The 25,772-nt window shown below is 43.1% G+C and overlaps 2 protein-coding genes across 12 annotated transcripts in view; one reads left to right on the forward strand and one right to left on the reverse strand.

Moving 5' to 3' along the window:
- zic6 (zic family member 6) overlaps positions 1-25,772 on the reverse strand; it is a 115,456-nt gene that overhangs the window by 38,762 nt on the left and 50,922 nt on the right. Inside the window, exon 5 of one of the 11 annotated variants that reach the window (XR_005071175.1) lies at positions 6,561-6,707. The exons of the other annotated variants lie outside the window; for them this stretch is intronic. The gene's annotated coding sequence lies outside the window, so the exon portion shown is untranslated. Of the gene's footprint in view, positions 1-6,560; positions 6,708-25,772 lie in introns of those variants that run through there. 11 annotated transcript variants of the gene reach the window in all.
- On the forward strand, positions 4,122-9,856 carry zic3 (zic family member 3 heterotaxy 1 (odd-paired homolog, Drosophila)). The gene is made up of 3 exons (XM_037077404.1): positions 4,122-5,382; positions 6,374-6,537; positions 7,118-9,856. The coding sequence occupies exons 1-3, from the start codon at positions 4,392-4,394 to the stop codon at positions 7,298-7,300; spliced, it is 1,338 nt and encodes a 445-aa protein (XP_036933299.1). The 5' UTR covers positions 4,122-4,391; the 3' UTR covers positions 7,301-9,856.

Below are 25,772 nucleotides of genomic sequence, written 5' to 3' on the forward strand. Positions count from 1 at the left end.
TGAGACTGTTTGAATTCTCCTGTCTTGTGGTGCGAGTTCAGAACCAGAACCTGAGCCTCCATACACTGTTCGAGGGGCTCCGCAGACATGAGAGAAAGTGTCGAGGAGAGCACAGCTTAAGCAGCACACACACACACACACACACACAACACAAGGGTCCATTTTCCTATTAAACCCGAGACACACACACACACACACACACACACGCACTCGCAGTCGGAGGAATGTGTGACATTAAATCACAGCGAGGGAAAACACAAAAACAAAACTGCAAGTTCATTCAGCACGATGTCCGTTTAAAAGCCCAAACAGTCAATCATGCCATCGTTCATTTAACTGTGCCGCTGGGACGCACCGGTCTGCTTAAAATGTAAATACAGGAGGCGCACGTCGGTGTACAGTGGTTGTCTGGTGGATGGAAGTCACACTGGTGCGACGGAGCTGCCTTTGTTTGAGGGAGATGGAGGTTTTTCACTTCTGTCTGGTCACTATTGAGTTAAACTTCAAGTCCACAAACTTGTCTATAGCACCAGCGGCCTGAGCCAGCCAAGCATAGTGTAGGCTACAGGCCAGACAACGTGGTCTAGAAAAAAAAAATTACTTCACTTAGCTGCAAAAGGAAAGAAGAAGAAGAAGAAGAAGAAAAGAAATCCAGAAGATTGAGAGCTGCTATAGGCCAATTTGTTTGTATAAGGAAGACAATCATCATGCATCTAGGTCATTTATCACATTATGCACTGAAAGAACGCTTACAGCTACCGACTCCGACACATCTAGTTAGAATAAATGTATAAATGTGAGTTGTTTACCATATTTAGGGGTTGATGGTTATGTTCTGCTCTTTTCCAACAGCATGGGCCTACTGTCACAGAGGTATGCACACTACAATATTGTGATATTTTAAGGTGACGCGCATGCTCAGTGGAGGGAGAAGATTATGTTATAACCAATGGGGGCTATCCCAACGCCCCAATGAGGTAATCCCAGCAGAGATAACTAAATCATCAAATTCATACACACTGCTGCAGAATATGCTGCTGTAAAAAATTACCACATTGCCTCAAATCATCAGTAAAGATTAGGAAAAAAAAAAACTGAGTTAGTTTATTTAAACTGAAAAAAAAAAACACAGGATTCCTTGTTTTCAAGTACAAATTAAAATCTCTGAAAAATTAAATCAAATGCACAAAAATAGTGTGATAGCAGAAAAAGGGGAATAAAAACATATGCAGGGTTAAATTTTGGAGATATTTAAAAAATAACAGAGGTGAAGGTGTCAGTGAGCGCAGGGCGGCAAGCTCGAGGAGCGGTGTAAAATATTTTGGGGGGAAAATGGCTGATGAGAGTGAGACAAGCGGGTAACACAAGTGCAGCTCTATTAGAGCTCTATGAAGCTGTCTGCCCCCCCACTCTCAAGTCTCCACTGTTCATACTCTAAGTTCAGCAACAACAACAAAAAATAAATATATATATAGAAAAAAATATATATAATAAATGCACCATGGTAGTCTGATCATTTCAAGCAAGAAGAAGGCAGAATATACTAAATTAAATAAATAAAAACAATAATGTCACCAAATCTCCTCGCCAGCCCTCACTGACTCTGCAGGTTTTTGGTTTTGATCCTGCTGAAGGACACATAATTAGAAAACGCGTGTTTGAAGCCCCCACTCGTCAAATTCCACGTTGGCGAAAATTAAATAAACATAGAGATAAATAAATAAAATCCCAGCGTGGCAAGAAGAAGAAGAAGAAGAAGAAGAAGAAGAAGAAGAAGAAGAAGAAGAAGAAGAAGAAGAAGAAGAAGGCCCTGCGGTAGTTTTAAATGTAACTCTGCAGCAACAGTTGCTTTGCATTAAGGCCTCGCTGATGACAGCTCCTCCTGCTTTCTTGCCTTCACTGCTGCGCGCAAAAAAACACTCTGTGACTCATCTTTTTTTTTTTTTAAAAAAACACAAAAAAAACACGTTAACTTCATTATTTCGCAGCGATAACGCGGCTGCAGGAACACGCGGCGCGTCACCTCGAGTGGAGCCTTTTCAACGAGCCAATAAAATATGGAGGGAATACAGAGGAAACTTTAACAGGCTGCTTGTCACTTGTGGAAGTTCACAAAGGTCGCCATAAATCTCATAGTGCAAAAACTGCAAAGGCAAACTCTGTTAACCGCGCGCGTGTGCGTGTGTGTGCGTCTGCGTGTGTGTGTGTGTGTGTTTGAGAGAGAGAGAGTGTGTGTGTGTGTGTGAGTGAGAGAGAGAGAGAGAGAGAGAGAGAGAGAGAGAGAGAGAGAGAGAGAGAGAGAGAGAGGAGGGGGAGGAAACTGTGCGAAAGGCTATGCTTTAGTGGTGAGAGAGGAGAGAGAAAGAGGGAGGGGAGAGAGAGAGGCAGACAAACAGAGAGAGAGAGAGAGAGAGAGAGAGGAAGAGGAAGAGAGGGAGAGAGCAGCTTAAAAAAAGAGATGGAGTGAATCTCATTTGTCGTTTTGCGTCGAGATAAGTTGTTGAGGTTATGTGCAAAAAGCGCAAGTGTTGTACTAATGTGCACGACAGCTATAAAACACACACACACACACACACACACACACACACACACACACACACACGCACACAGACACACACACACAGAGGTATGCAGGTCCTTCCAAACAATTAAATTACCATATGAGTAACAGGCCTAAGAGCTGAGCAAGGCTATGTTCACTTCAGGAAAACAAAATCCCATGCAACCTCCACAGGGCTAAATATAATCAAGTGTAGATTTACACACTCCCACAGCAGCACACACAGGCCTACCTCTCTCTCTCTCCCTCTCTCTCTCTCTCTCTCTCTCTCTCTCTCTCTCCCTCTCTCTCTCTTCAGCAGCAGAAAAGAAAAGACGACGGAGAAGTTTGGAAAAACTCACCTTTTTTCCCCCCAACCTACAAACTCTTTCTCGAGGAAATGTTCTGCAGTGAATGCGGTGGGATGAGGGCGAAAGCGGAATGAAGGACTGATTTGAAGCGTGTTTTTTTGGGGGGTCCGGAGATCCCCCTAAAAAATAAAGAATGTGAGCTCCTTCCCTGGGACAGATTGAAGGGGGGGTTGGGGGTTGGGGGGGTAGAAAAAAAAAAAAGGAAAAAAAAAGGGATGTGAAAGGCTCGGAGTTAAAAAGCGCCGCTTGAAGCACTCAGCGCGTCTCTGAACTTGATCAGATTTTATGTGTCCTGCAGCGAGTCAGCGGCAGCTCTGTGAAACTTGCTCAATGGCACGAATTTTTTGGCTGAGCGAAAAAATCTCAGGATATTACAATTACTGCCATCTTTCTTTCTGTCTTTTATTCCTCCGTCTTACACCCTATAGAGCTTTTGCCTAAAAAAAAAAGAAAAGAGAAAAAAGAAAAAAAAAATACCCCCCCTCCTCCTCCTGCTCTTTCAAGCGGCTTCAAGAAAGGCACATTTTGGAGCTGCGCCAAGTACATTCAAGTTTTCAGTTAATAAGAGCAAAAAACTGGCCACATGGAAGAGAGAAATAACACTGATGATGATATATAAACTATATAACATAGATAGATAGATAGATAGATAGATAGATAGATAGATAGATAGATAGATAGATAGATAGATAGATAGATAGATAGATAGATAGATAGATGTCCAAAGTTTTTTTACGCACTAAACATGACAAACCAAATATGTTTCATGCTGCAGAATAACTTCCTGCTCCTTTAATATAATTCAAGTGCATCACTAAAAGTTTGCACAGAATTTAGGCTAGTTGTTGGCGAAAAAAATCTAGTTGTTTTATTTATTCATTTTTTATTTGGGGGAGAGTTTTGTCGAGTGGAGTGTAAAAACCACAAAATCACGTCGGGCTGCAGGAGACGTGCGCCACAACATAACACGCACAGGATCTGCGCTAGAGTGCCCCGTTATACCTGCGAAATAATGCCCGTAAGAGCCAATCACATGAAACCAATTGAGACGACCTGCCATCTTCAATACCGAACCGTGCCAATCACCAGAAATCTAGCCAATTAACACCCTCCTTCGCGGTCACGTGTCAGAGGGGTAGCTGCGCGCTCATTGGCCGCCGTAGCACTGCCTCCCGAGTTCATTTATGTTCTGGGAGTGAGTGATTGACTTTATCAGTCCAAGGACATCATCCGCCTGGAAAGGGGGGGAAGTTTGATCCTCTTTCTCACGGATCGCAGTCAACGGGAGTTTTTTTTTCTCTCCCGAACTCTTTACGCGTAGGATTTTTTCCCGTTTTGGCTTGCTGTGTTTTTTATTTTAGGATTTTGCGCAAAACGTGGTAAATCTCGGCGCGGTGTCTGCAGCTTGCGCGCTCCGCTAAACTGGATTTTAATTTTATTTTCGGTTTTCTTCCCGTCTCCTAAGTTTTGCTTCAAGCTTCATGACTATGCTTCTTGATAGCGGTCCGCAGTTTGCATCGCTAGGAGTGGGGGGTTTCGGGACGCCACGGCACCACGATATGGGGGGCAGAGAACCGAGTCTGGGACTGAATCCCTTCTCCGATTCCTCCCACTCCGCAGCGTTCAAAATCAGCCCAGTGACTCACGATATCGCCTCCAGCCAGACATCAGCTTTCACTCCGCAAGCCGGTGGATATGCAGCTGCCCTGGGACACTCGCACGGCGGGCAGGTCGGCACGTACGGCGGAGGAGCGTTCAATTCAACACGGGACTTTCTCTTCCGGAACCGGGGTGTCGGAGAGTCCACTGCGCCGAGCGCCCAGCATGGGATCTTTGCAGCTTCGGCGGGGAGCCTCCACGGGCCGCCCGGGATCAGCGATAACCCCGGACATCTGTTGTTTCCAGGACTTCACGACCAGGGGGTGAGCCACACTTCACCGAGCGGACATGTAGTGAACAGCCAAATGCATCTTGGCTTACGCGGGGACATTTTCGGCAGACCTGATCCGTACCGTCCGGTCGCGAGCCCTCGGACGGACCCCTACGGGGCTCAGCTCCACAACTACAGCCACCCTATCAACATGAACATGGGGATGAATGTGCCGACACACCACGGTCCGGGGGCCTTCTTTAGATACATGAGGCAGCCGATCAAACAAGAATTATCCTGCAAATGGATAGACGAGAACCAGATGAACAGACCCAAAAAGACTTGCGACAGGACTTTCAGCACCATGCACGAGATGGTCACGCATGTGTCCATGGAGCACGTCGGCGGCCCCGAGCAGAGCAACCACATCTGCTACTGGGAGGACTGCCCGAGAGAAGGGAAATCTTTTAAGGCCAAGTACAAACTCGTCAACCACATCCGTGTGCACACGGGCGAGAAACCGTTCCCGTGCCCGTTCCCCGGATGTGGGAAAATATTCGCCAGATCGGAAAATTTGAAAATCCACAAAAGAACGCACACAGGTAGGAAACCCCGGCCAGAGAGAGAAACACACGATAAACTAACATGTGAGAAGAGAGGCTGCCCTGTGTGAGAGAGGGCTGCTTCATCCGACACACTGCATGCCTCTTTTTTTTTTTTTCTTCCTCCTGCTGTTTACTAGAGAACTCGAGCCCACATTTATCACGCTGAATTGTTGTGTTAGTGTCGCTTTTATTTTATTCATTATTTCTTTTTTTTTTTTTTTAAATAAAAAAATCAGGCGATGAATGAGCGCTTGGCTGCACAATTCAAGAAAAATAATTATACACTCTTTATACGCTCGGCAGCTGCGTGTGTCAGCCCTCATTCACCCCGCTGCCTTCTGTTTTTTTCTTTAACGCTCAGAAGTTTGTGAGTGTGTGTGTGTGTGTGTGTGTGTGTGATTTCTAAACTTCACTTCACTCGGCTTGTCAAAAGTTGGCTGCATTGTGAGAGGAGCTCGCTTGTGGGGAGGGAGGGGAGGGTTTAGGGAGGATGAGGAGGGGGGAGAGGAGGGAGATGTGGCAAAAATTAGGACTCCCGTGTTCCCTGAACGTCTCATATAATTACAGTGGATCAGTTTTGGGGTTGTTTTTTTTTTCTTTCTTCTTCTTCTTCTTCTGTAATTCTTACCCTCGGTGAGGCGGATCACGTAGTGCAGAAAAATGCCCTGTTGATTCAGTGTTTACTACAGCAGAGCAGGCCAGTAGTAGCAGCAGCAGCACGGAGGAGCAAAGGCCTCCTGAATAAATAAAGCCTGACAGAGCAGAGCGGTGTGTAGTAGTGGAACTGTATCCATGTCGCCTCGGAAATAAATAAATAATAAAAAGAAAAGTAGGTTACCTCTGTTACATAATAAGGCTGCAGGACAATTTACATCTCCATGCTCTCCAGGTTTACAGGTGGTGTGGGGAGTGTGTGTGTGTGTGTGTGTGTGTGTGTTCGTGCAGGGGTTGTAACGTTGTGTGTGTGTGTGTTGTTTAAATCCTGCAGGTGAGAAGCCGTTTAAGTGTGAATTTGATGGCTGTGACAGACGCTTCGCCAACAGCAGCGACAGGAAAAAGCACATGCATGTGCACACGTCAGACAAGCCATACATCTGCAAAGTGTGCGACAAGTCATACACACACCCCAGCTCTCTCAGGAAACACATGAAGGTAATTAATGTCTTCATTACTCCTTAAACACATTAACGCACACACACACTCTCTCTCTCTCTCTCACACACACACTCCACTACCTCCCCCTCCTCCTCCTCCTCCTCCTCCTTCTTCTTCCTCCTGACAGACAATCACAACTTGTGGCTTTTTTTCTATAAGATGTCACACTGCAAAAAAAAAACAAAACAAGAATAAAAGATGCACTTTTTGTGCATGAGTGACACTTAAGCTCTTTAGTTTAATTACGCATTACGCACGAGGCTGTGGATATTTCACTCTCCTGACATTATTTGACAGCCTTTTGTTTTAAAAGTGGCCCCATTTTAAGGACAACTTCTCCTCCTCGATTCGTAATTTGCCACATTTTAAGACAAACGTTAATGGCGCACTGATTCGGATATTTCTTGCAGTGTAGAAGCTCCAAAGTTCGCTGTGCGTTCACAGTTTTAGTGCCACAGCTAGAAATTGAGAGTTAATCCACATTTGTAAGTGAATACAGGACACTTGAGGGTGTAAATGATCGCTCTCAGTCACTCATCGTGTCTTTTTTTCCCCTCTTTTCGGTTTATTTTTGCAGGTACACGAGTCTCAAGGATCTGAATCGTCTCCAGCAGCAAGCTCTGGATACGAGTCGTCCACACCACCGGTGTTGGTCACAGCCAGCACCGAAGACCCGACAAAAACACCGCCGTTAGCCGTTCAAAACACGTCCGGCCACAGCGAAGGACTGGCACCCAACTTTAATGAATGGTACGTTTGAAGTCCGGAGAACAAACAAAAAAAAGAAAAGAAAAGAAAAATCCTCCTCTCAATGTTGGACAACGGGGTTGAGGATAAATGAGGATGAAAAAAAACAACAACCTTAAAAACTATTCCTGTTCACACACACACACACACACACACGCCATCTCTCTCTCACACACACACACACAGACACACACACACACGGGATTGGGACGACAACAACAACAACAACAACAACAACAACAGGAGATGAGAGCAAAAGCCAGCACCAAGCAGGCCACGTCCGTTCTCAGGATCACGGGAAATTTGACTTTTACGCCGCAGTTTTGAGGAAATCGAGTTTAAACAAAAAGGAGGGAAAAAAAAAAGAAAAAAGAAGAAAAAAAAAATCACGACTAAAATAAACGTAATACTTTCTCAGTACAAATAAATGTTTGTTTTTTTTATCTTTTAGTTTACAGATTTCAAGTACAAACAAAAAAAATTGTTTTATTTTTCATTTTATTGTATTTTCTCAAATTTTTATTTAAAAAAAAAGAATAAAAAGGAAGATTATCTCACGCTGTTTTATATGGACGGTGACGCGCTACTGTCGCCTCTTCAAATTGATTGTTGGAAACTTCAAACAGTCTTAAGAAACGTGCCAAAGTCTTTGTCATGAACTTGAACACAGAAAAAAAAAATCCTAAATAAATATTATACTCGTGAATGTATTTCCTTGTTTGATGGGGTCGAATCTATTGTCAACGTCCGTTTTCAGGTGGAGAAATGTGGTATTAGGTTACGATTGTTACCGTTGAATATAACGTTGCCTTTTGTTAATACCGTTGTAAATACATATCCATGATGCCATATTTATCAATTTGTAATTTAATTATGGGTATAAGTTCTGAAACTTAAATGATATTTATGGAAAAATGTTTTCTAACAAGAACTGTACAGTTTTGGTCATAACCAGCTTAACATTGAACAAATGATAAACTAAAGCTCCAACATCGCGATTGTATCCTTCTGTTTTCTTTCTCCTCCTCTTTTTAACCAATAGGCCTACATGTGTCTTATTTGGATCGAAGAAAAAAAAAATCATCTATATGAATATTATGGATTTGTCTATATATAATGCAGATATCTCCGTCACTTTTTATTTTTGTTTATGAGACCATTGACATGTAAAATCACTGACTTTTTTTTGTAGAGGCTGAGTTCAAGTTGAGCTGAGAAGCTATAAAAAAAAAAAAAGAGAGAGAGAAAAAAAAAACAGGTTCTGTTGATATCTTTATTTTTGGTTTCAATTTAAAACCTTCTTTGTGTATTTTACTTTTATAGGATCAGAACATAGATGTCAATTCGTAGCATAAACTCAGTATTGAAAGAAAGAAAAAAAAAAGAAGAAGAATAAACCCATCAGCCTATTGCACTCCTATACAGGTCTTAGACGAGTGTGCGAAGTTCATGATTTTTTCTCCAAATCGAGGTGACAGCATTTTTTTTTTTTTCCTGAGTATTTTTCAAAAATTCGAGGGGGTCAAAGCGCCCAAATATATGCGCCAAGTTATGGCAAACCTTTATAGTTCCAAGCAATGTCTTTGTGCAAAGTATGTTTTAAATGTGTGCATCGGCAAACAATGGAACTGTCACAACAACAGTATCTTCAAAAATAAAAAAAGTTTTTTTGTCTGTCAGCTTGCATTGTTTTAAATGTAATTCTTCTGTGGAAAACTAAAGCGTTGTTATTTGTTGTGGTGTTGCATATAGAGCAGTTTGATTACACATTTGCTTGTTTTGTGTGAATAACTTTGTCGAGATGACATTTTTTTTGTGTTTAACAAAAAAAAAATTCTAGTGGAAGGAATTCTAGGATCTATGTGGGGAGGGGGGAGAATACGTTCAGTGGCAAAAAGAGTTACAGCATTGCATTGTAACCTATTCTCAAGAATTAAATATTATGCATACACAAAGTATATTGTACTCATACGAGAACAATTTCAGACCACCAGCACTACTTTTAAAATAAAATGTAAAAAAACGGTACCTCGTGACAGTGATATATGAAATAAGTTTATTTAAATAATTTAAGGAATATATGTTTTATATGCTATTTTCTATACCTTAATTTAAATGAAGTACTTTTTCTTATTCCCACCACCTTTCTGCCCCCAATGTCCAGAGGTCAGAGACATGAAAAAAACAAAAAAAAAAAAACTAAAAGACAAAAAAACAAAACAAAAAAAAAAAAAAACAGAAAAAAAAAAACAAACAAAAAACATCTGATGTATAAAAACACAGCTAGAATGTGATGTTGTAACACTTTCTGGGAGAAATGGGTCACACTCCGAGTTATTCCTGAAGAGCAAAACTGTTTTACTGATGAACTGTGTCACTGTGCCACATTGAGGCAAACCATGTTACAACAAGCGGGGCCTGTGCGTTAGCCTATTTAGCTACCAGAGGCAAAAGGTTCCTTGTACTTTTTAGGCTACTGTATGTTGGTTGATTTGTTTTTACCAACTATTTATGAAGAAATGTGAACGGAAATTTTGACTGAAATTAAAAAAAACATTATGAAAAGTGACTTTCAGACTGGGACGTTGATTATTATCACATTTTTTATTCTTTTTTTTTAATGCTGTTGTCCTTGCTCCCCTCCTGCATGTTTTACGCATATAGCCGACACTGTTTTTAGCCATGCTGTTTGTATCAGACTAGTAGGAGTCACTTGAACTTGACACTGATTAAGGCGCCATCTTAGTATCTTGGCTGTGTGTGTGTGTGTGTGTGTGTGTGTGTGTGTGTGTGTGTGTGTGCGTGTGAATGGGAATATTGAGGGGGAGCAAGTCAGAGGAGCACTTCTTGGCAGAGCGCAGGGGGCTGAGGTGGAGATGTGGGTCATCCGTTTTATGGCTGCAGGAGTCGCACATGCAAAGTTTTTTTTTTTTTTATTTCTTGTTGTGTTTTTTTTTGTTTGTTTTGTTTTTCTATATTCCTCCAATCTGAAATAATCCTTAACGTGCAGACAGGAAGGCGGGCAACTGAGGACACTGTGTGACCGTGAAAGTGGAGTGGGATATGTTGCCAAAAGTGGCGCTGCCTCAGCGTCTCCCACCACCCGATTAACAAGGAACCGCTTCATAAAAACAACCAAAGGAGTTACCACACATCAATGGACGCTGTAACAAGCGTTTAAACGGCGAAAAAAATCAGTTTGAATGACAACAGGAGCTCATGCACAGGCCTGAAATCTTTAATATTGTACAGTGTAATGTGTCTAATGTCTTACAAATCTGCATCCGTCAGAAAAAGGAACCCAAAAAAAAGCGCATTGTGTGTCATTTAACCGCAGCTGTAAGGAGAAGAATTCACTGTTTTACTCCTCTGGGGTCTCAACCAGAGCAGCGTTTCACACCAACCCCCCTACAAGGTGCTTCAGACCCCGCAGCCCCTCCCCCGAACCCACCAATATCCTTCAACTATAAACAGATTTTGGGAATATTGATTCAAATTCTGCTTTTGACTTTTTGCGCAAGCGCACGCCTCACATTCCGTTTGATTTCATGTCTTTTCACCCACTCTTCCCTCCCCTCCTCCCCATCCCTCCCTCCTCCCTGCTCGCTTCTCTCCCTCTCCTCCCTCCCTCCCTCCCTCCTCCCTCTAGTCTAGTCGCACATTTCAAGTCCCCCCCCCTCTCTCTCTCAGACACCGTGACGTCAAATAACCGAGACCCGGCTTTCTCCAAAACACGGCGGGCTCACACATGGAGGGCTCGCGTCCCCCTTTTACGCGTGAGTGTGGGATGAGATAAACTGACCCACAGCGAGCGATCACCGCGAGGGGAAGAGGCGAAATATGATCATGACACAATAAAACCTTCACATATGAACGTCTCCTTCGCGGATAAACGTCGTTGTGTCTCGATTACGTCAGTCGTGAATGTCATTTTATAGCCCGGCCGGGTCATGTGCAAGTGCAAATAAACCCAGCGGGGCTGTTCGGACTTTTCTCCCGGTGTGTTTATGTTCCGCTGGGAGCCGCAGCCCCGGCGTGCGTGCGCTTTTATGATGACGCCCGAGCAAGTCATCGTTTCCAGACTATATACGAGAAACTGGAGCAGGCGATTCGATCCAGAGGGAAGGAGGGGAGGAAGGAAAAAAAAAAAAAAGAAACACAAAAACATGAAAGGCTCCTTTCTGCCGGATCCTCAATGGATTAGAAAGCAGCGACGGTCACGTGGATGCAGTTGTGTAAAGACTGGCGGCTGTATCACAACAATGCCGCTCTGCAGCCGACTACAACCGGCTCTGAATTACGTTAGCGCTCATTCATCTCCAGTTATCTTATGGACTGCTTCACTTGGCGGCGGTGTGCGGACCTGGGGGATGGCGGCTGACTGTTGGCAGCGCGCAGTAGCCTCTAATCTCTCTGTGTCTATAGGGTCCGCTGCTGCTGCTGCTGCTGCTGCTGCTGCTGCTGCTGCTGCTGCTGAGGGGAGGGAGTGTGTGTGGGGGGGTTGTGCTCCTTCTGCGTGGGGGGAGGAAATAGGACTGAGTTGCACTTCTCCTCCTGTCGCCAAAGTTTGATATCGTATTGATTGGTGCCCCCCCCCTCACCTCCCTCCCTCCCTCCGTGCTCCTCAGTATCTGCTGGCTAAGCGGGAGAGCGCTCCCTAAGAGGATAAACGACACAAGCAGGTCCCAAACGCCTTTTGTCACGCAACGGAAGGTTGTGATCTTAATCAAGCCAGTGGCTAATTTATCCACTCGTTTAATAATTCCGGAATCATGCGCGGCGACGTGCACGGATTATCTTAATGAATTCAAACGCAAAACAACAACAACAACAACAACAACAACAACAACAACAACAAAAGACGAGTATTTTAGGCTGAGGCTTTTATTTTGGAAGGGTGCAAGGTCTTGCTCAAGGGCGCACTAGCGGGGAACTTGACCCACACACACACCCTTGATCTGCATCTGTGGCATTTTGGACATTGGACAGAATCTTGCACATCAGTATCATGCAACACACACACACACACACACACACACACACACGATGTCCTAATCTCCTCCCATCACTGCCCTAAATAGCTCGACAAGATGCTGCCAAAAAGTGAATCATCATAATTAACTCAGTCATCTGAGAAATGTGTGTGAAATGTAGGATTTATCTCTCCACACACAGCGACGGAACAAGTTAACATCGTGGATTACTGCAGATATTTATGGCAGCCGTTTTTGTTTTTTTTTTCCTTTTAATCAAAGACGTTAAACCCACTGGAATATTTTGTCAGTGAACGCACCATGACAATTAGATTGCAGCGAGATGGATTTGCAGCATCATGAGGAGGAGAAGACGCGGCGGAGGAGCTCACATACATCTGATAATTGCCTCACCGAGGGCTTTCCATTTGCGCGGAAGTTGGGCGCGCTCGCCAATTATCGACGCTTATTTCACCTCCAGCAGGGTGTTGAATATGCATCCACAAAGTACCTTAATCCACGGTGTGTCTTTATATCTTAGCGCGTTTCATGGCCTTTGTGATGCAAGCTGATTAACACAATGGCTTTGTCTTTGAGTTCAATTATTCCTCAATTGACTCCTCGGAGACATTTACATACTCCATCATACTGTATACTGTAGCCCGCAGGCGCTTCTCTCTCTCTCTCTCTCTCTCGCTCTGCTGATGAGGAAACGAGTGAAAGTGGCCAATTGTGAAACATTATGAGGATGATAGGAAGTTACTCAGTGAGTTCATAAAGCGCTGAGCCTGATAAAATGCCTCACAGATTAACAGATCAGTCAAATTCATCGTTTCTCGCCGTTGCCGTGGATAGTTGGTTAATGTGCACGATGAATAAAAAGAGGACACCGAGGGGCCCCGCGCCGTCAGATTTATGGTTACTGCTGTCACAGCGTCATTATTTGCAGCTCCCCCAACACACACAACACACCCGCCCCTCGCATGATTTCTTTCTATTACGCTACTGGCTATAAGACAAACTATTAGTACGTGTCCAACAGGAGACAGCGCTAATTCCCAAACATCTGGCGAGGTGTCAGAAACTTGATGAATTCCTTATCAGAGCGGGCGCGGAGATCAACGCTAATAGGTCCCGAGTGAGGACTCCGGCAAAACGCTCATTCAGCAAAGCAGATGTTCTGCGATTGTGCTTTGCGTTTCGCCTTCTGACAGATATATTCTTTAACACGTCTGAGAGGTGGTAAATGGGCAAATGAGCAATTGACATCTTTTTTTTTCCTTTTTCTTCAATGGCTCGCTGCTGCTCTGCCCTGAGCGCAGCGGCGGCGGCGCTTCACCCAAAAATCTGGCGCAATAACAAGAAGCCTCCCCCCGGAGGAGGAGCGCAGAGCGGTTTTTATGAATCCATGAACTGCAGGTTATTGGAGAGGGTGCGATGATGAGCTTTAAATTGGTATAAACAATGTGTAGCCTCAACTATCACCATCTGTAATTAAACCTTTAATTAAAGCCGCAGCACAGCCGCCTGCTTCGCTTTGCAAAGTCAACAAAAAGTTGGCGTTTGTTTTTTTTTTTTTTCCGGATTGCGTAATTGGCGTGATTCAGCACTTCCAGCCAACTTTTCACCTGAGAGAGCCCCACCAGCCTCCACTCCCCCTCCACCACCTCCACCTCCACCTCCACCCTGAGGGGACGGACGGCAGCGCTCACATATTCATCAGCCTCTCCAAAATAGAGAGGACAATGCTCGTTAATGTCCCCCACTCCTTTTTTTTTCTCCTGGAGACAATGAATTACAATTGGAGAGCGCCTCTCCATTATTTAAAAGGTCTTCATTCATTCACGCAGCCTCTCTCGTGGTGATTTTTCCGCGCCTGCGCAGTGCTTTAAAAGTCGTGCCAAGCCGCAAAGTTGGCCGGCGCGTCCACATGTTGCACAGCGGTGGCGCACAGACGAATGAATGGACAGACGGACTAGATAGACAGATAGACAGATAGATAGATAGATAGATAGATAGATAGATAGATAGATAGATAGATAGATAGACGCACTGCTGCACACCGAGGAAACATAAGTAGCCTATATCTCTTGCACAATTCCGATTTGTGTCCCAGAAATGCCAATCAAGGCGTGTAAAAAAAAGGGGGGCAAGCTGTGGTTGCATAACGTTTTGCACAATCTTTAATCCGTTATGGATATGCATGAGGCAGGGAAAGCCTGATCCCCTGGCGTCACATACACACAGAAAGAAAGACGGAAATTATTCATCTCTTTTTTTTTCTTTCTCCCCTCCAACTCCTGATTTAGATGATTTTAGGAACACTGGTTGTTTTTTCCCCCTCTAACCTTTGTTACAGTGGCAATAATCTATATGATGTAAAAGTATGAAGCAGACTGTGGTGTCACTGATTCAGATGAAAAGAAACATTATTGGATTCATTTCTTATCTTGACTATTTACCTTTTAAATCCACCTCTCCATCCATCCCCTTATTAATAACACCCGCCTCACAAATCTGATCAATAGAGAGATTCAACATTGCCGGCTGTCGAAGAGCCACTTTTCTCCAAGAACACTGCAGTCATTATTTTCCTCAAAACATTAACAGTTCTGAAAGATGAACAGACCTGTTATGATTCAGACTAACATGGTGCTACATTGACGCCTTCTGTGAAACAAAATATTCTCCCTCATGAATGCGACGAGAAAACTTTTTTTCCCGAGTGCTGCAAAAACATTTGCCGCAGACACACTTCTGGCAGCTCGACAGAACGTTAAGAGAAATAAAATTAAATTAAGGATGATCTGAAGTCGAAGTGGTTCCAACGCAACTTTACTTTCTTTTGACGGGAAGTGAATCATATAAATGAGAAGATGTAAGACGAGGATGTCACTTTAACTCGACAGTGCTGGTGTCATGGTTAATCCTGAGGCGGTTGCAGCACTTTGACCTTGACAACAAATGTCAAGCATAAGTGGAATTCAGTTTAAAAAAAAAAAAAAAAAAAAAAAAAAAGGAGCACAGCTTTCCTTTAAGTCATTTTTTTCCCCACATTTCCTATTTCACCAACAAAAATGACTCTGTGCTCCTAAAGAATCGCTCAAAAATCTTATTACGAACAAACCAGAAGTGTCCCTTTGTGCATTTTCAGCATCATTCCAGGGGATTACCAAAAGGCTGGGAACCACTAAAGAAATATGTCTTCGTGTGTGTGTGTGTGTGTGTGTGTGTGTGTGTGTTTTAACATCTGCAGTATATCGCCACAGGCACCGTTTCTCAGGATGACTATGAGTGGCGAGAAGGAAGCATGACACATAATAGCAAACAGGAGTCTGAATCCATCACAACAACAACAACAGCAGCAGCAGCAGCAGCCTGGATTTTTTCCCCCCCATCTGATTCTCTCCCCCCTTTTTTGCTGCAGGAGACAGAGGTGATCCTGCGGTACGATGTGTTTGGATAACTGGGCCTTAACAGGAAAAGGACCAGGTGGGCGGGTGGAGGTGGGTTTAGCTGCTAAAGGAGAGTGATATTCAACAGCTGTGTTATACAGGTTTTCAACAGCCATAATAAAAAGTGTTAGAGATAGCACCAGTTATTTTCTTCCCACTTTTTCCACTAATCTAGACTCGACTCTCCCACTGCGCCTTTTGGCCCGAAACAGTACAACCACCGGCTCACATTTTCACAGCATTAGACATACTATTAGTCTGTGGTTTTTGGTCCTTTTTTTTTTTGAGTTGGTATTTTTCACAGTTCTGCGTTCGACTAGACGAGCGGAGTCGAGTCAGAGACGTTTTTTTTTTTTTTTTTTTTTTTCTCCCCCAGAAAGTATCAACAATCGGCTCGGTCGTGATGGGAAACAATACGAGTGTGATTGCACACCTTCAACTTTGTGCCACGCTCGCTCTCACTGGACAGTTCACATCTCTCTCTTTTCTCCCCCTCTCTTTCCATTAATGGTCACCTTCCTGGGACAATAACGGGCGGGCAGGATTTTGGAGAGGGAGGAGGAGGAAGGAAGGGGAGAAAAAAAAGGGGAACCAGGTAGGAGGGCCTGGTGAAGGAGAGGAGGGGGGTTGGGAAAGCCAGGTGCTGGTGGAAATTGGCAGGCGATTGCCAAAGCGACCTCATGCCAGGATAATGCATGGGGCCATAGGTGTCCCCCAAGCCAATCCCAACCCTCATGCTGATAGCTTTTCAATGCCTGTGGGACAATCTCTCCAATAATTGCTTTTCCTGTTTCAATTCTGTTCTGAGGGCCGCTAACAAAAGCGAGAGGGGACTTTGTTTCTCACAGCCATCGCAAAGGTGCGTGGTGTATTGTATCCGGAGCCATTCCAAGTCACGTAGAGTTACAAACAGGGGTGCAGTTTATTTTAGCATGTTATGCAAAACACACAATCCCCACGTAGACACACATCCAGCTCTCTGCTGCCGCTGTCAAAAGTTTGCACTCGGGGCCGAATGATTGGCAGATCTCTCCTTAATGTATTGCACATTTTCCCCCCGTCAGGAGACCCCTCTGCGGAGGTTGTAACTAATCTCGTGTTTGTTAAAAAGTGACACAGCCAAATATTTTCACTCTCATCTCTGAGACACCCTATCCATCCTCCGCTATGATGACCGATGACATATTTCTTCTCCTGATGGAGGGAGTGGAAGCTCAGCGGGCCGTGAAACCCAAAACCTCTCGGCACAGTTCTCCTCTGAAGTCCATGGAAAGTTTGACTTGTTGCTCTAGTAAGTTTTTTTGTTTTTGTTCTTCTTTTTTTTCTTAACAATGCTTCTCCTTTTAATTCTTTATTTATTGTGTGTCCATCTGTCCGAGTCCTATGACGAGTACATTTATAAAAATATTAATTAGGCAAAATATTATTAGAATAAGCCTAAAAATATAAATTGTTATAAAAATATGGATTTCTTCATCACCATTAATAATAATAATAATCCTAGTAATAATAATAATAAAATGTTGTAAACCAGATGTTTTAATTAAATCCTGCTGATTTCAACTTTTAATTCATTTATTCTTTTCTCACTTTTGAACATTATTTTTTATGCTTCTTAATTGAATAGTTTGAAGTTATGCGTTTAAAGTTCAGAGAAACCTACAAGGCCTCCGTGTTCTCAGCTGCACTAACCTCTCTGCTCTTCCTCTTTTTCCTCTCTGCCGCCTTGAACGACTCGGAATAAGAGTAAAAAAAAAAAAAAAAAAAGAGCGAAAGAAAGAAAAGAAAGAAAAAGGAAGAAAAAGGAAAATGCGCGCACTTGTGATTATTAACGACCCACTTGTCTTCTTGTCTTCTGGTCGCTGAAAAGGTTTTTGGGGCGCAGTGAAAGTCAAGGGAAACCCCGAGTTCAATGAAAACAGCAGCGTGTTTCTATGGAGGAGGACTCGGCGGAGAGGAAAAGCCTCGTTAGAGAAGTTTTAATTAATAACCGAGGAACGAAATCCACCCGCAAAGACGCGCGTCTCCAAACTCCAAACCACAAAACTCTTTAATCTGCACGATCTTAATGAATCGTACCAGCGCGATGTGTTTTTTTTATTTTTTATTTTTCATTTATTTTTTATTTCTTTTAATAATAATTAAATAAAGATAATTTAGACTGTAGATTTTGCTCCTGTAAATAAAACAAAAGGGGGGAGGGGGAGGCTTGTAAAGTGACGCTGTGCGCAGGTCAGGATCCAGTTTAACGCTGAGAAACGTTTCCACGCAGCCAGTTTGTTTTCATTCTTGCGTGAGGGCATAAATAATATATCAGCTCTCCTGTCTGTCACTTCCATTTAATATGCCGTCGTTCATGCATTAGGAATGAAGGTGGTGGAGGCTGCTGTAAAAAATAAAAAAAAGAAGAAGAAGAAGGGGGTGATATTATAAGACGTGACATTGGCTCGACCTTCGGCCGCAGAGTTCACACCCTGAGGAGGAGATAAAGAACTTGGCCCCTTTCAAAAAAAAAAAAAAAAAAGATAATGAAGTGGGCGAATTATCTTGCTTTTATTTATTTATTTATTTATTTATGTCTCTGAAAGTGATTTTAGAGGAGATCACAGCGTCATTTTCAGTCGTAAAATAACTCAAAAGCTTTATGAAGTGGAGTTAAATCTGTGCAGAGGCTCAATTTCGTCTCCAGCGTTTTTACAGCCAACTTTTATGTGTGTACTCTGGTATTTTTGATATTCCTGTTGAAATTGGCAACAGCGGTGTGCCAGTCCCAGTACCCGGTTTAATTTACCTTGTCTCGGGAATGATTTTGTCTGTATTACCTAAATAAGGTGAAATCTGGGGCATGCACACTCTCTGCTGCTTGTCGGAATCAGTGGAGTGTGAAATTGCAACACCAGACAGCCAGGATAATAGCTCAGAAGGGGGCTAATGTCCCTGCAACATTCACAGAACATTTTTATAATGACTGAATTATAAAGGGAGAAAAAAGTATGGATTCATGCTATAGCCTGTTTTTCTTCTTTTTTCCCCCCTTCACTGCACGACTGTCCTCATCTGTAGCTTCAGCTTTCTGTGGATTTCTAGCATTTGCCCCGAGTGTAAACAGATTTAGATCCAAATATTATGTAAAAACTGGAAATAAACCTGTGCAGGACGCTGCTCTCATCTCTCATCCTCACAGAGTTGGAACAGTTAAAGGTGCACTACGTAGTTCAGGGGAAGAAATTCTAATCGTTCATTGACTGTTTATGCCTTTCAAAAAAGGAACTGATTAAACAAACTCTCTTCATGTTTGTGACTGAACAAACAAACTGACCTCGAGGGACGACGCAAATTCAGTTTTGCTGGGTTTATATGTGGCGGACCCTGCCACCTTTCCAGCTTCGGACATCGTTCTGGGGACCTTGTTTTCCCCTCTGAGAACAGCTTGTTCATTCACTTACGGCGGCTAAAATAAATATTTTTGAGTTTGTATTTTTACCTCATTCGCACCGTCAACATTTGAGTTTGAATTTCTTCTCCAAAAACGACACAGTGCCCTTTTTTTGTTTTTCTTTTATCATCGAGTGCTGCTCCTGCTCACTCAGTCCCCAACATACATGACCACTGAACTCTTCTCAGACCGTCTTTCTCTTGTAATACATGCACAGACACACACTTGTAGTCCAACGCACACATGAATTACATGGGGGGATTACGGAGACATGGTTCTGTTCTGGGAGCGATGTCACCAGCAGGGCCTGATTTGTCAGGCTTTACTATACCCAAATTCGGGTTGGTAATACGTCTGCTTTTAGATCATTCCAAATAGCCCCCCAAATCCCTGCGACTCACCATTTAACACTCCCACTGGTGCTAAACCTAATCTTTCCTCCGACTGGGGTCACCATACTGGTGGTCTTAGCTTTCCAGCCACCGGACAAACTCAGTCCACACACAGTCTGTCTCACATCAAAGCAGAGGCGTTAACACGAGGAGAAGTCTCCTTAATCACACAAAACATGAAGCTGAAGCAGTGTTAAAAGGTGCTGGAAGTGAAGCGATCAGATGGATAAGTTTTAGGATTTTAACAGGTATTTCAGCACGAGTTTACAGTAAAAGAGTGATAAAGTTAAAAGCCAGTTGAGGATTTTTGCTTAATCAAAAGCACAAAAGCAGAAAATAGTTGAAAATGATTAAAAAAGTTGATTAACTTTTGGGTGAACAGAGGAACTACTCATACAGTCCAGAGTAACGCGGCTTTATCGGATGTTGTTGGGGGTGATGTTAAAAATGTTTTAACGATAATCCTGGCTTGTTCTCAAACTCAGAACCTCGTGAAATCTGTCTGAATAAGCATGTTTTCATGTACTCTCGAGCCGGTAAACTAAACCCAACCCTCTTCATTAGGAAGATATAGTGTTTTTGGATTGTTTTGATGTGGTCGGACAGCAGACGGACCATTGGCTAAGCATTGGAAAGAGCAGACAGACAGACAGTCCAAGCGGTTTAGCCTTGTTTAAAATTATTAATCCACTTCTAATTCCAGCTGGCCCCCTGGCAGCATAGAACCCTATCAAAAAAATCAGCGCCTCCATTGTGAGGCCTGGCAGAAGGGGACTGGGCGTATTTTTTCTGCTCCAATCAGTTTCTAGAGGTTGGGCGATTAAAAAAAGAATCCCAAAGCCCCCCCTTCCTCGCACAGCGGGGGAATAACGGAATCATTAATTCCCCATTAATTTCAGAAAAAAAAAAAAAAAAAAACTAAATGTCGACTGGATGTGGTGCCTTAGACAAAACAGAAAAGACAGGAGCGACAAGTGCTTTTCGGTCGACCCAAAAAAAAAAAAAGTGTTGGAGGGCAACATTCCAAAACTCTACGTATCAGTTTGGAGGGAAAAGACGCTGTAGTGTGATGTTTAACATTCAATTCAAGTAGAATACCGAAAATAAAGTCCGTTAAAAGTCTGGCACGGGAACACGACTCACGAGCCTCTCCTTCAACCAGTTCAAGACAAGCTGATATCTATTTAAAAGGTTTCTGTTCTCCAGTTCTCATGTTCTTAAAAAAAAATAAAAAAAATAGACGTTTTGCAAAGACATGCTTTTAAAGCTACTTGAGGCTGAAGCACTTAAAGAGGTGTGTGTTATAAAGATACATAAGAGGTCGTTAATTACGTGTTGTCTGACGAGGCGGCAGTTCTGACGTCTGCTGAGGGATGACAGATGTCGGACAAAGTGCACGATTACGCTCGTTTGATGTATTAATATTCAAACGCACACCAATAAACATATATTATATATCTAATATGTCTGAATAGTGAGAATAGTTCATGACAACAGGCTGCAAACACAAAAGGTGAACCACTTGCGGCTCTGTACTTCTGTATCGCTCCAGCGTTGGAATGTACAATTTTGAGGTACTTGTACTATTTTCTGCTACTTTATACTTTTACTCTGTTGTACTCTTTATTCCACTACTTTTATTTGGTAACTTCAGTGACTAGTTTACTTTGCAGATGACTAACTACATTAAAATCAAAGTAACACATCTTTTAAATTAATCCTTTTTTTTAACGGCAATCAGGTAAAAATCAAAACTCTGATCATAAATAAATGTTGAATATCTGATCCGATAGCCAGTCGACTCACGGTACACAGGATATAACTACATGTAAATATACGACTAGCTTACTTTATTTGAACTTTTGATTTATTGCCAGAAAATTACTTCTGAAACTTAAACACATTTAATATCCGAAACTTTAAGTACTATTTGTATGTGTGATTTTCAGGTTTACCAAAGTAATATTTTAACATGATATCTTTACTTTTTTTTACTCAAGTATGACTTTTGGGCACTTTTTACAACTCTGTCTGCATCTGTTAAGTGATTTCAGAGACTGTTCCTCTCGACACATAAAGGCTATTTACAGTTTTTGTACCAAATGCACCTGCAGTGTGGCTCAACATGATCACAACTTTTTGTCTGAAGTTTAAAGTCTCAAAAATGATTGTGCCGATTGTCAGACATATCATTTTGCGTAATAAATGTTGATGTATGATGGTAGGAAATATTACAATATGACAACCAACCTGCTACAACCCACCTTGAAAGAGTCTTTATGATTAAGTTACTTGTTCAATGACGAGGATAATGCTGTTCTTTAAGCCCCTAAACAAGCTGTTCATACACAAGGATGTTCCAGGCTGCTACCCATACATACATACATACGTACGTACGTATGTACTGCATAATGTGGCGGGCAGCGGGGACACAGGGAGGGAGGGAGGGAGGGGAGACGCAATGTCAAATCTCTGAGGGGACAAAGAGGTGGTTCTGCTCCGTCTCTCCCAATGTAAACACCATACAGCGAGCACACTGATGCACGAGCACCCAGCGAGTGGATGGGTTTTGATTAGGAAGCACGGCCGGGCCCCAAGTGTGGGCCCCTATCATCACCCTTTCATGGACACACACACACACACACACACACACACACACACACACACACACACACACACACACAGACACTCATGGGGCCATTATAGCTGTCTCTGCTCAGAGTGACAGCCTTTCATATCTGTCTGTCTCCAAGCCAAGTGGTTATCATCTATGCACCCAACCATTAGGAAATGTCACAAACGCACACACAAGCATGCAAATACACACATGTGCACAAAGGCACGCACAGACACACACACACGTTTTTTTTCTCCAGGAAATGAGGTCCAATTAGACGTAATCAATGGCGGATAAGTAAAAAGCATTTCAAAAAATGCAATGCTTTTAATTTTTTTAAATTGATTTTTCCACTAATTTCTCTCTCTCTCTCTCTCTCTATCTCCCCCTCTGTCTCTCTCTCCATCTCTCAGGGTGACTTTTGAGCACTCCCGAGATTGACAGAACAAAAGAGATTGTTGTGGAGATACTAATTATTTAATGAATTCTTTATTTATTTTAAAAGTTCCCTGGGTGGCGATGTGCCCAGATCTACAGTAGATGGAAAATTACAGGCTGGAAGACAGTGAGTGACACATGAACAGAGGCAGAGGGGCAGGGGGTGGGCCGTGCCATCCAAACATGCCCATGCCCTTAAAAGCCATGGCAACATCCCCCCATCCTGCCCGACCCCCCACACCCACCACCACCGCCCCTCCCCATCTCCATTTGCCACATTCCATTTCAACAAAACTGCCATATTAATCATGTGCGCTCACTTCAATCCAGCTTCAGTGATTTTTTTTTCTCCTTCTTTTCACGTACAAAGTTCCCATTTTCAAGAAACAATCCTCAAAATGACAACAAATGACAGCCAATTTACCTCAGCGAGGGGCCGCGTGTCCACTACAATGAATGCAAACCGCTAAAATATCAAAATAATGCATCCCCCCCCCCCTTCCCAAAAAAAAACGATAAGTAGGGCATGGGGAGAGTAGGCCACTAAAGACCGGGTCATTATTGATTTGACAAGTGAGTGAATAATTCATCTCTAGTGGCAGGCATCAGCTGGGACGACCGTTTACAACCACTACTACTGTAGTATCCCAAATCTGACCTCTCCTCCGTCTCCTCCACCAGTCTGTTATGTAGTCTAGCACTCTGGTACTGTACGTCCGGCGCCCCGCCTCTGTCGGCCTTCCTCACTTTATGGGAACTCCTCTTATGGTCTCTAGTAATCATTCCAAATGTTCCTTTCAATCCCAGATTTTGTATGATTTCCTCAGCCAAATGCGGCTTAATTTACGATCATTTCCAGCTTCCCTGTAGCTCTTGGCCAGCGGGACACAAGGACAGCTTTATGCATGGGTGTAATTCACACACTCATTGGCACCGGCCCCAGCAACTGCCTGCTGTACAGAAATACTGATTTACACACTACCTCAGCTATAGAAGATATTAGAAAACAGATAGTTTTGACTGGCTGAGTCACAAACTGTTGCCTGATAAACACAGATATGACTGCTCAGCTGTTCACATAAATCAGACGTCCCCGCTCCTCGTCCCGCCTGGCGTATGAATAACTGCTAGTTAGTCAGCGGTTACGACATGCACAGTAGTGCAAATCTGCTGTAAGTCAATCTTGTTAGCACTAACAAAAACACAAGGGAGATGAAAAACAGCCCTTGTGGTGGTAACCTCACCCAGAGGTCGCAGGCTGATTCCAGGATTTAACTCACTAATGCCCGGCAACCGTCTGAGAATAACAAATCACCGGCCCAGCCGTGACTTCAGCTCTCCGCCTCCCTGAGTTCTTTAAACCAGTATCACTTAAACACATGCCCCCCCCCCCCCCTTTTTTTTTTTGATCATGAAGTTTCACAGGTTATTCCGGTAAAAATCTGAATTACATCGAGTCACCGACACACACGCACCTTGAGAGGAAACGACTGCGAGCTGAGCAACCGCTGAACCCTCTCCCATCTGGACACAATAAAAAAAAAACTAACTCCTGCAATTTATTCCACAATAAAGGAACAGTCAAGCTCTTGAATGGGAGCTCTTGGGGTGTGCTGAGCGCAGAAAGGCAGAGTTAGTTTCAATCTGTACTCCGACTACCTGCTGAGTTACCAGATCCCCAGCGAGTGTGAAGTCGAGCAGACTGCTACACTGGCTCATGCTGCCTGCCACCACCTCCACGCCGCAATCGTGATTTATGCCCTGACAGCGAGACGTTGCGACTGTAAGATTAAGACATGTTCTGCAAGATGCCTGACACTGATCACCTGATGGAGGGAGACATAATCATTTAAGCACATGCACAGCCTCCACACCCACTGCTTGTACATATTCAGATTTAGTTACGTTTATCCATGTACTGTACACACATGCACACACACACAGCCTGCCTGTCAGGAGGTTAAGGCAGCGTAAAGAGTGTCAGAGCGGGCGGAAAAGATGAAGAGTTATGTGCTTGAGCTGTCTGTGACCTTTCTGGGTTGTCCATATGATATCACTCAGAGAGGAGGGAACCGTGGGACGTCTCAGTCCCTATCCTGCCTCTCTGAAAAGGCCTCGCACTCAGCCCATCTGCATTCTGGGTAGCACATGCTTCCTCTTGTCGTCTAACTTTCTCGGATACAAGAGAGCAGCTGAGTGGCTTGAAAATCTCTTTCTTTCTTGCTTGCTTCCTTTCTTTCTTCAGTCTGCCTCTTCCAACTCACTCAAACACACACACGCGCACACACACACACACACACACACACACACACACACACACACACACACACACACACACACACACACACAGGGGCCACAGGGAACTCCAAGTTTCCATTCATGCTTCTCATTATCGGGGCATGTCGGTATTTTATGAGGCCGTGTAAACCACTGAATTACTGCACTTTAAAATGCATCCTGACACTATTACGCGACCATGTTGATGGAGAGGCCTTTCATTGCCAGAGCGAGGACCTAAAATGGTGGACGACAAAAGAGCATGACTTGTTAATTATTTTTAACTGCCGGATAAAAATGATTACGAAGTAAGGCAGGATACACAAACGGACGAGGGAACATCATAACGTGACCCCTCTCTGTCAGTGGAGACAAACTCACTTTAGTTTATGTTTTGTTTGTTTGTTGCTGAGGAAAATAAAACTATTTTGCTTTTAAAGGGGCACTTTGTAGTTTTGGAGAAGGAATTCAAAGTCAGAATTTTACAATATTAATAATGTGATAATACACAATACAAACTGAATATTTTGTTCTTTTATAACCCAGTAAACTAGCTGCTCTGAGAGGAAAATAAGGTCCCCAGAACTCTGTTTGATGCTAGAAAGGTGGCAGGGTCCGCCACATATAAACAAAGTAAAAGAGTATGAAATTGTCCTTTAAGGTCAAGTTTTAGTTTTTTTAGCCTTAAAAAAAAATCAGCCTCCTGATTTAAATTTCTGCCCCAGAACAACATAGAGAACCTTGAAGAACGCTCATCAGATTTTTCATGTTTGTGTCTGTAAGACTGAAAATAAAATAATAAATCACGTTAATAAAAAAAAAAATGGATGTACATAAAAAATCCTGAATGGTTTTTAAATGTGTAATGAGTTCATGTCATTTTTTCAAATTCATTCT

This window comes from Acanthopagrus latus, chromosome 18 (genome assembly GCF_904848185.1).
Source record: "Acanthopagrus latus isolate v.2019 chromosome 18, fAcaLat1.1, whole genome shotgun sequence".
NCBI classification, from domain to species: Eukaryota; Metazoa; Chordata; class Actinopteri; order Spariformes; family Sparidae; genus Acanthopagrus; species Acanthopagrus latus.

Coding starts and splice junctions, on each gene's coding strand:
- zic3 (XM_037077404.1), top strand. CDS start 4,392: ATGACTATGCTTCTTGATAGCGGTCCGCAGTTTGCATCGCTAGGAGTG. Junction 5,383..6,373: donor CCACAAAAGAACGCACACAG/GTAGGAAACCCC, acceptor TAAATCCTGCAG/GTGAGAAGCCGTTTAAGTGT. Junction 6,538..7,117: donor CTCTCAGGAAACACATGAAG/GTAATTAATGTC, acceptor TTATTTTTGCAG/GTACACGAGTCTCAAGGATC.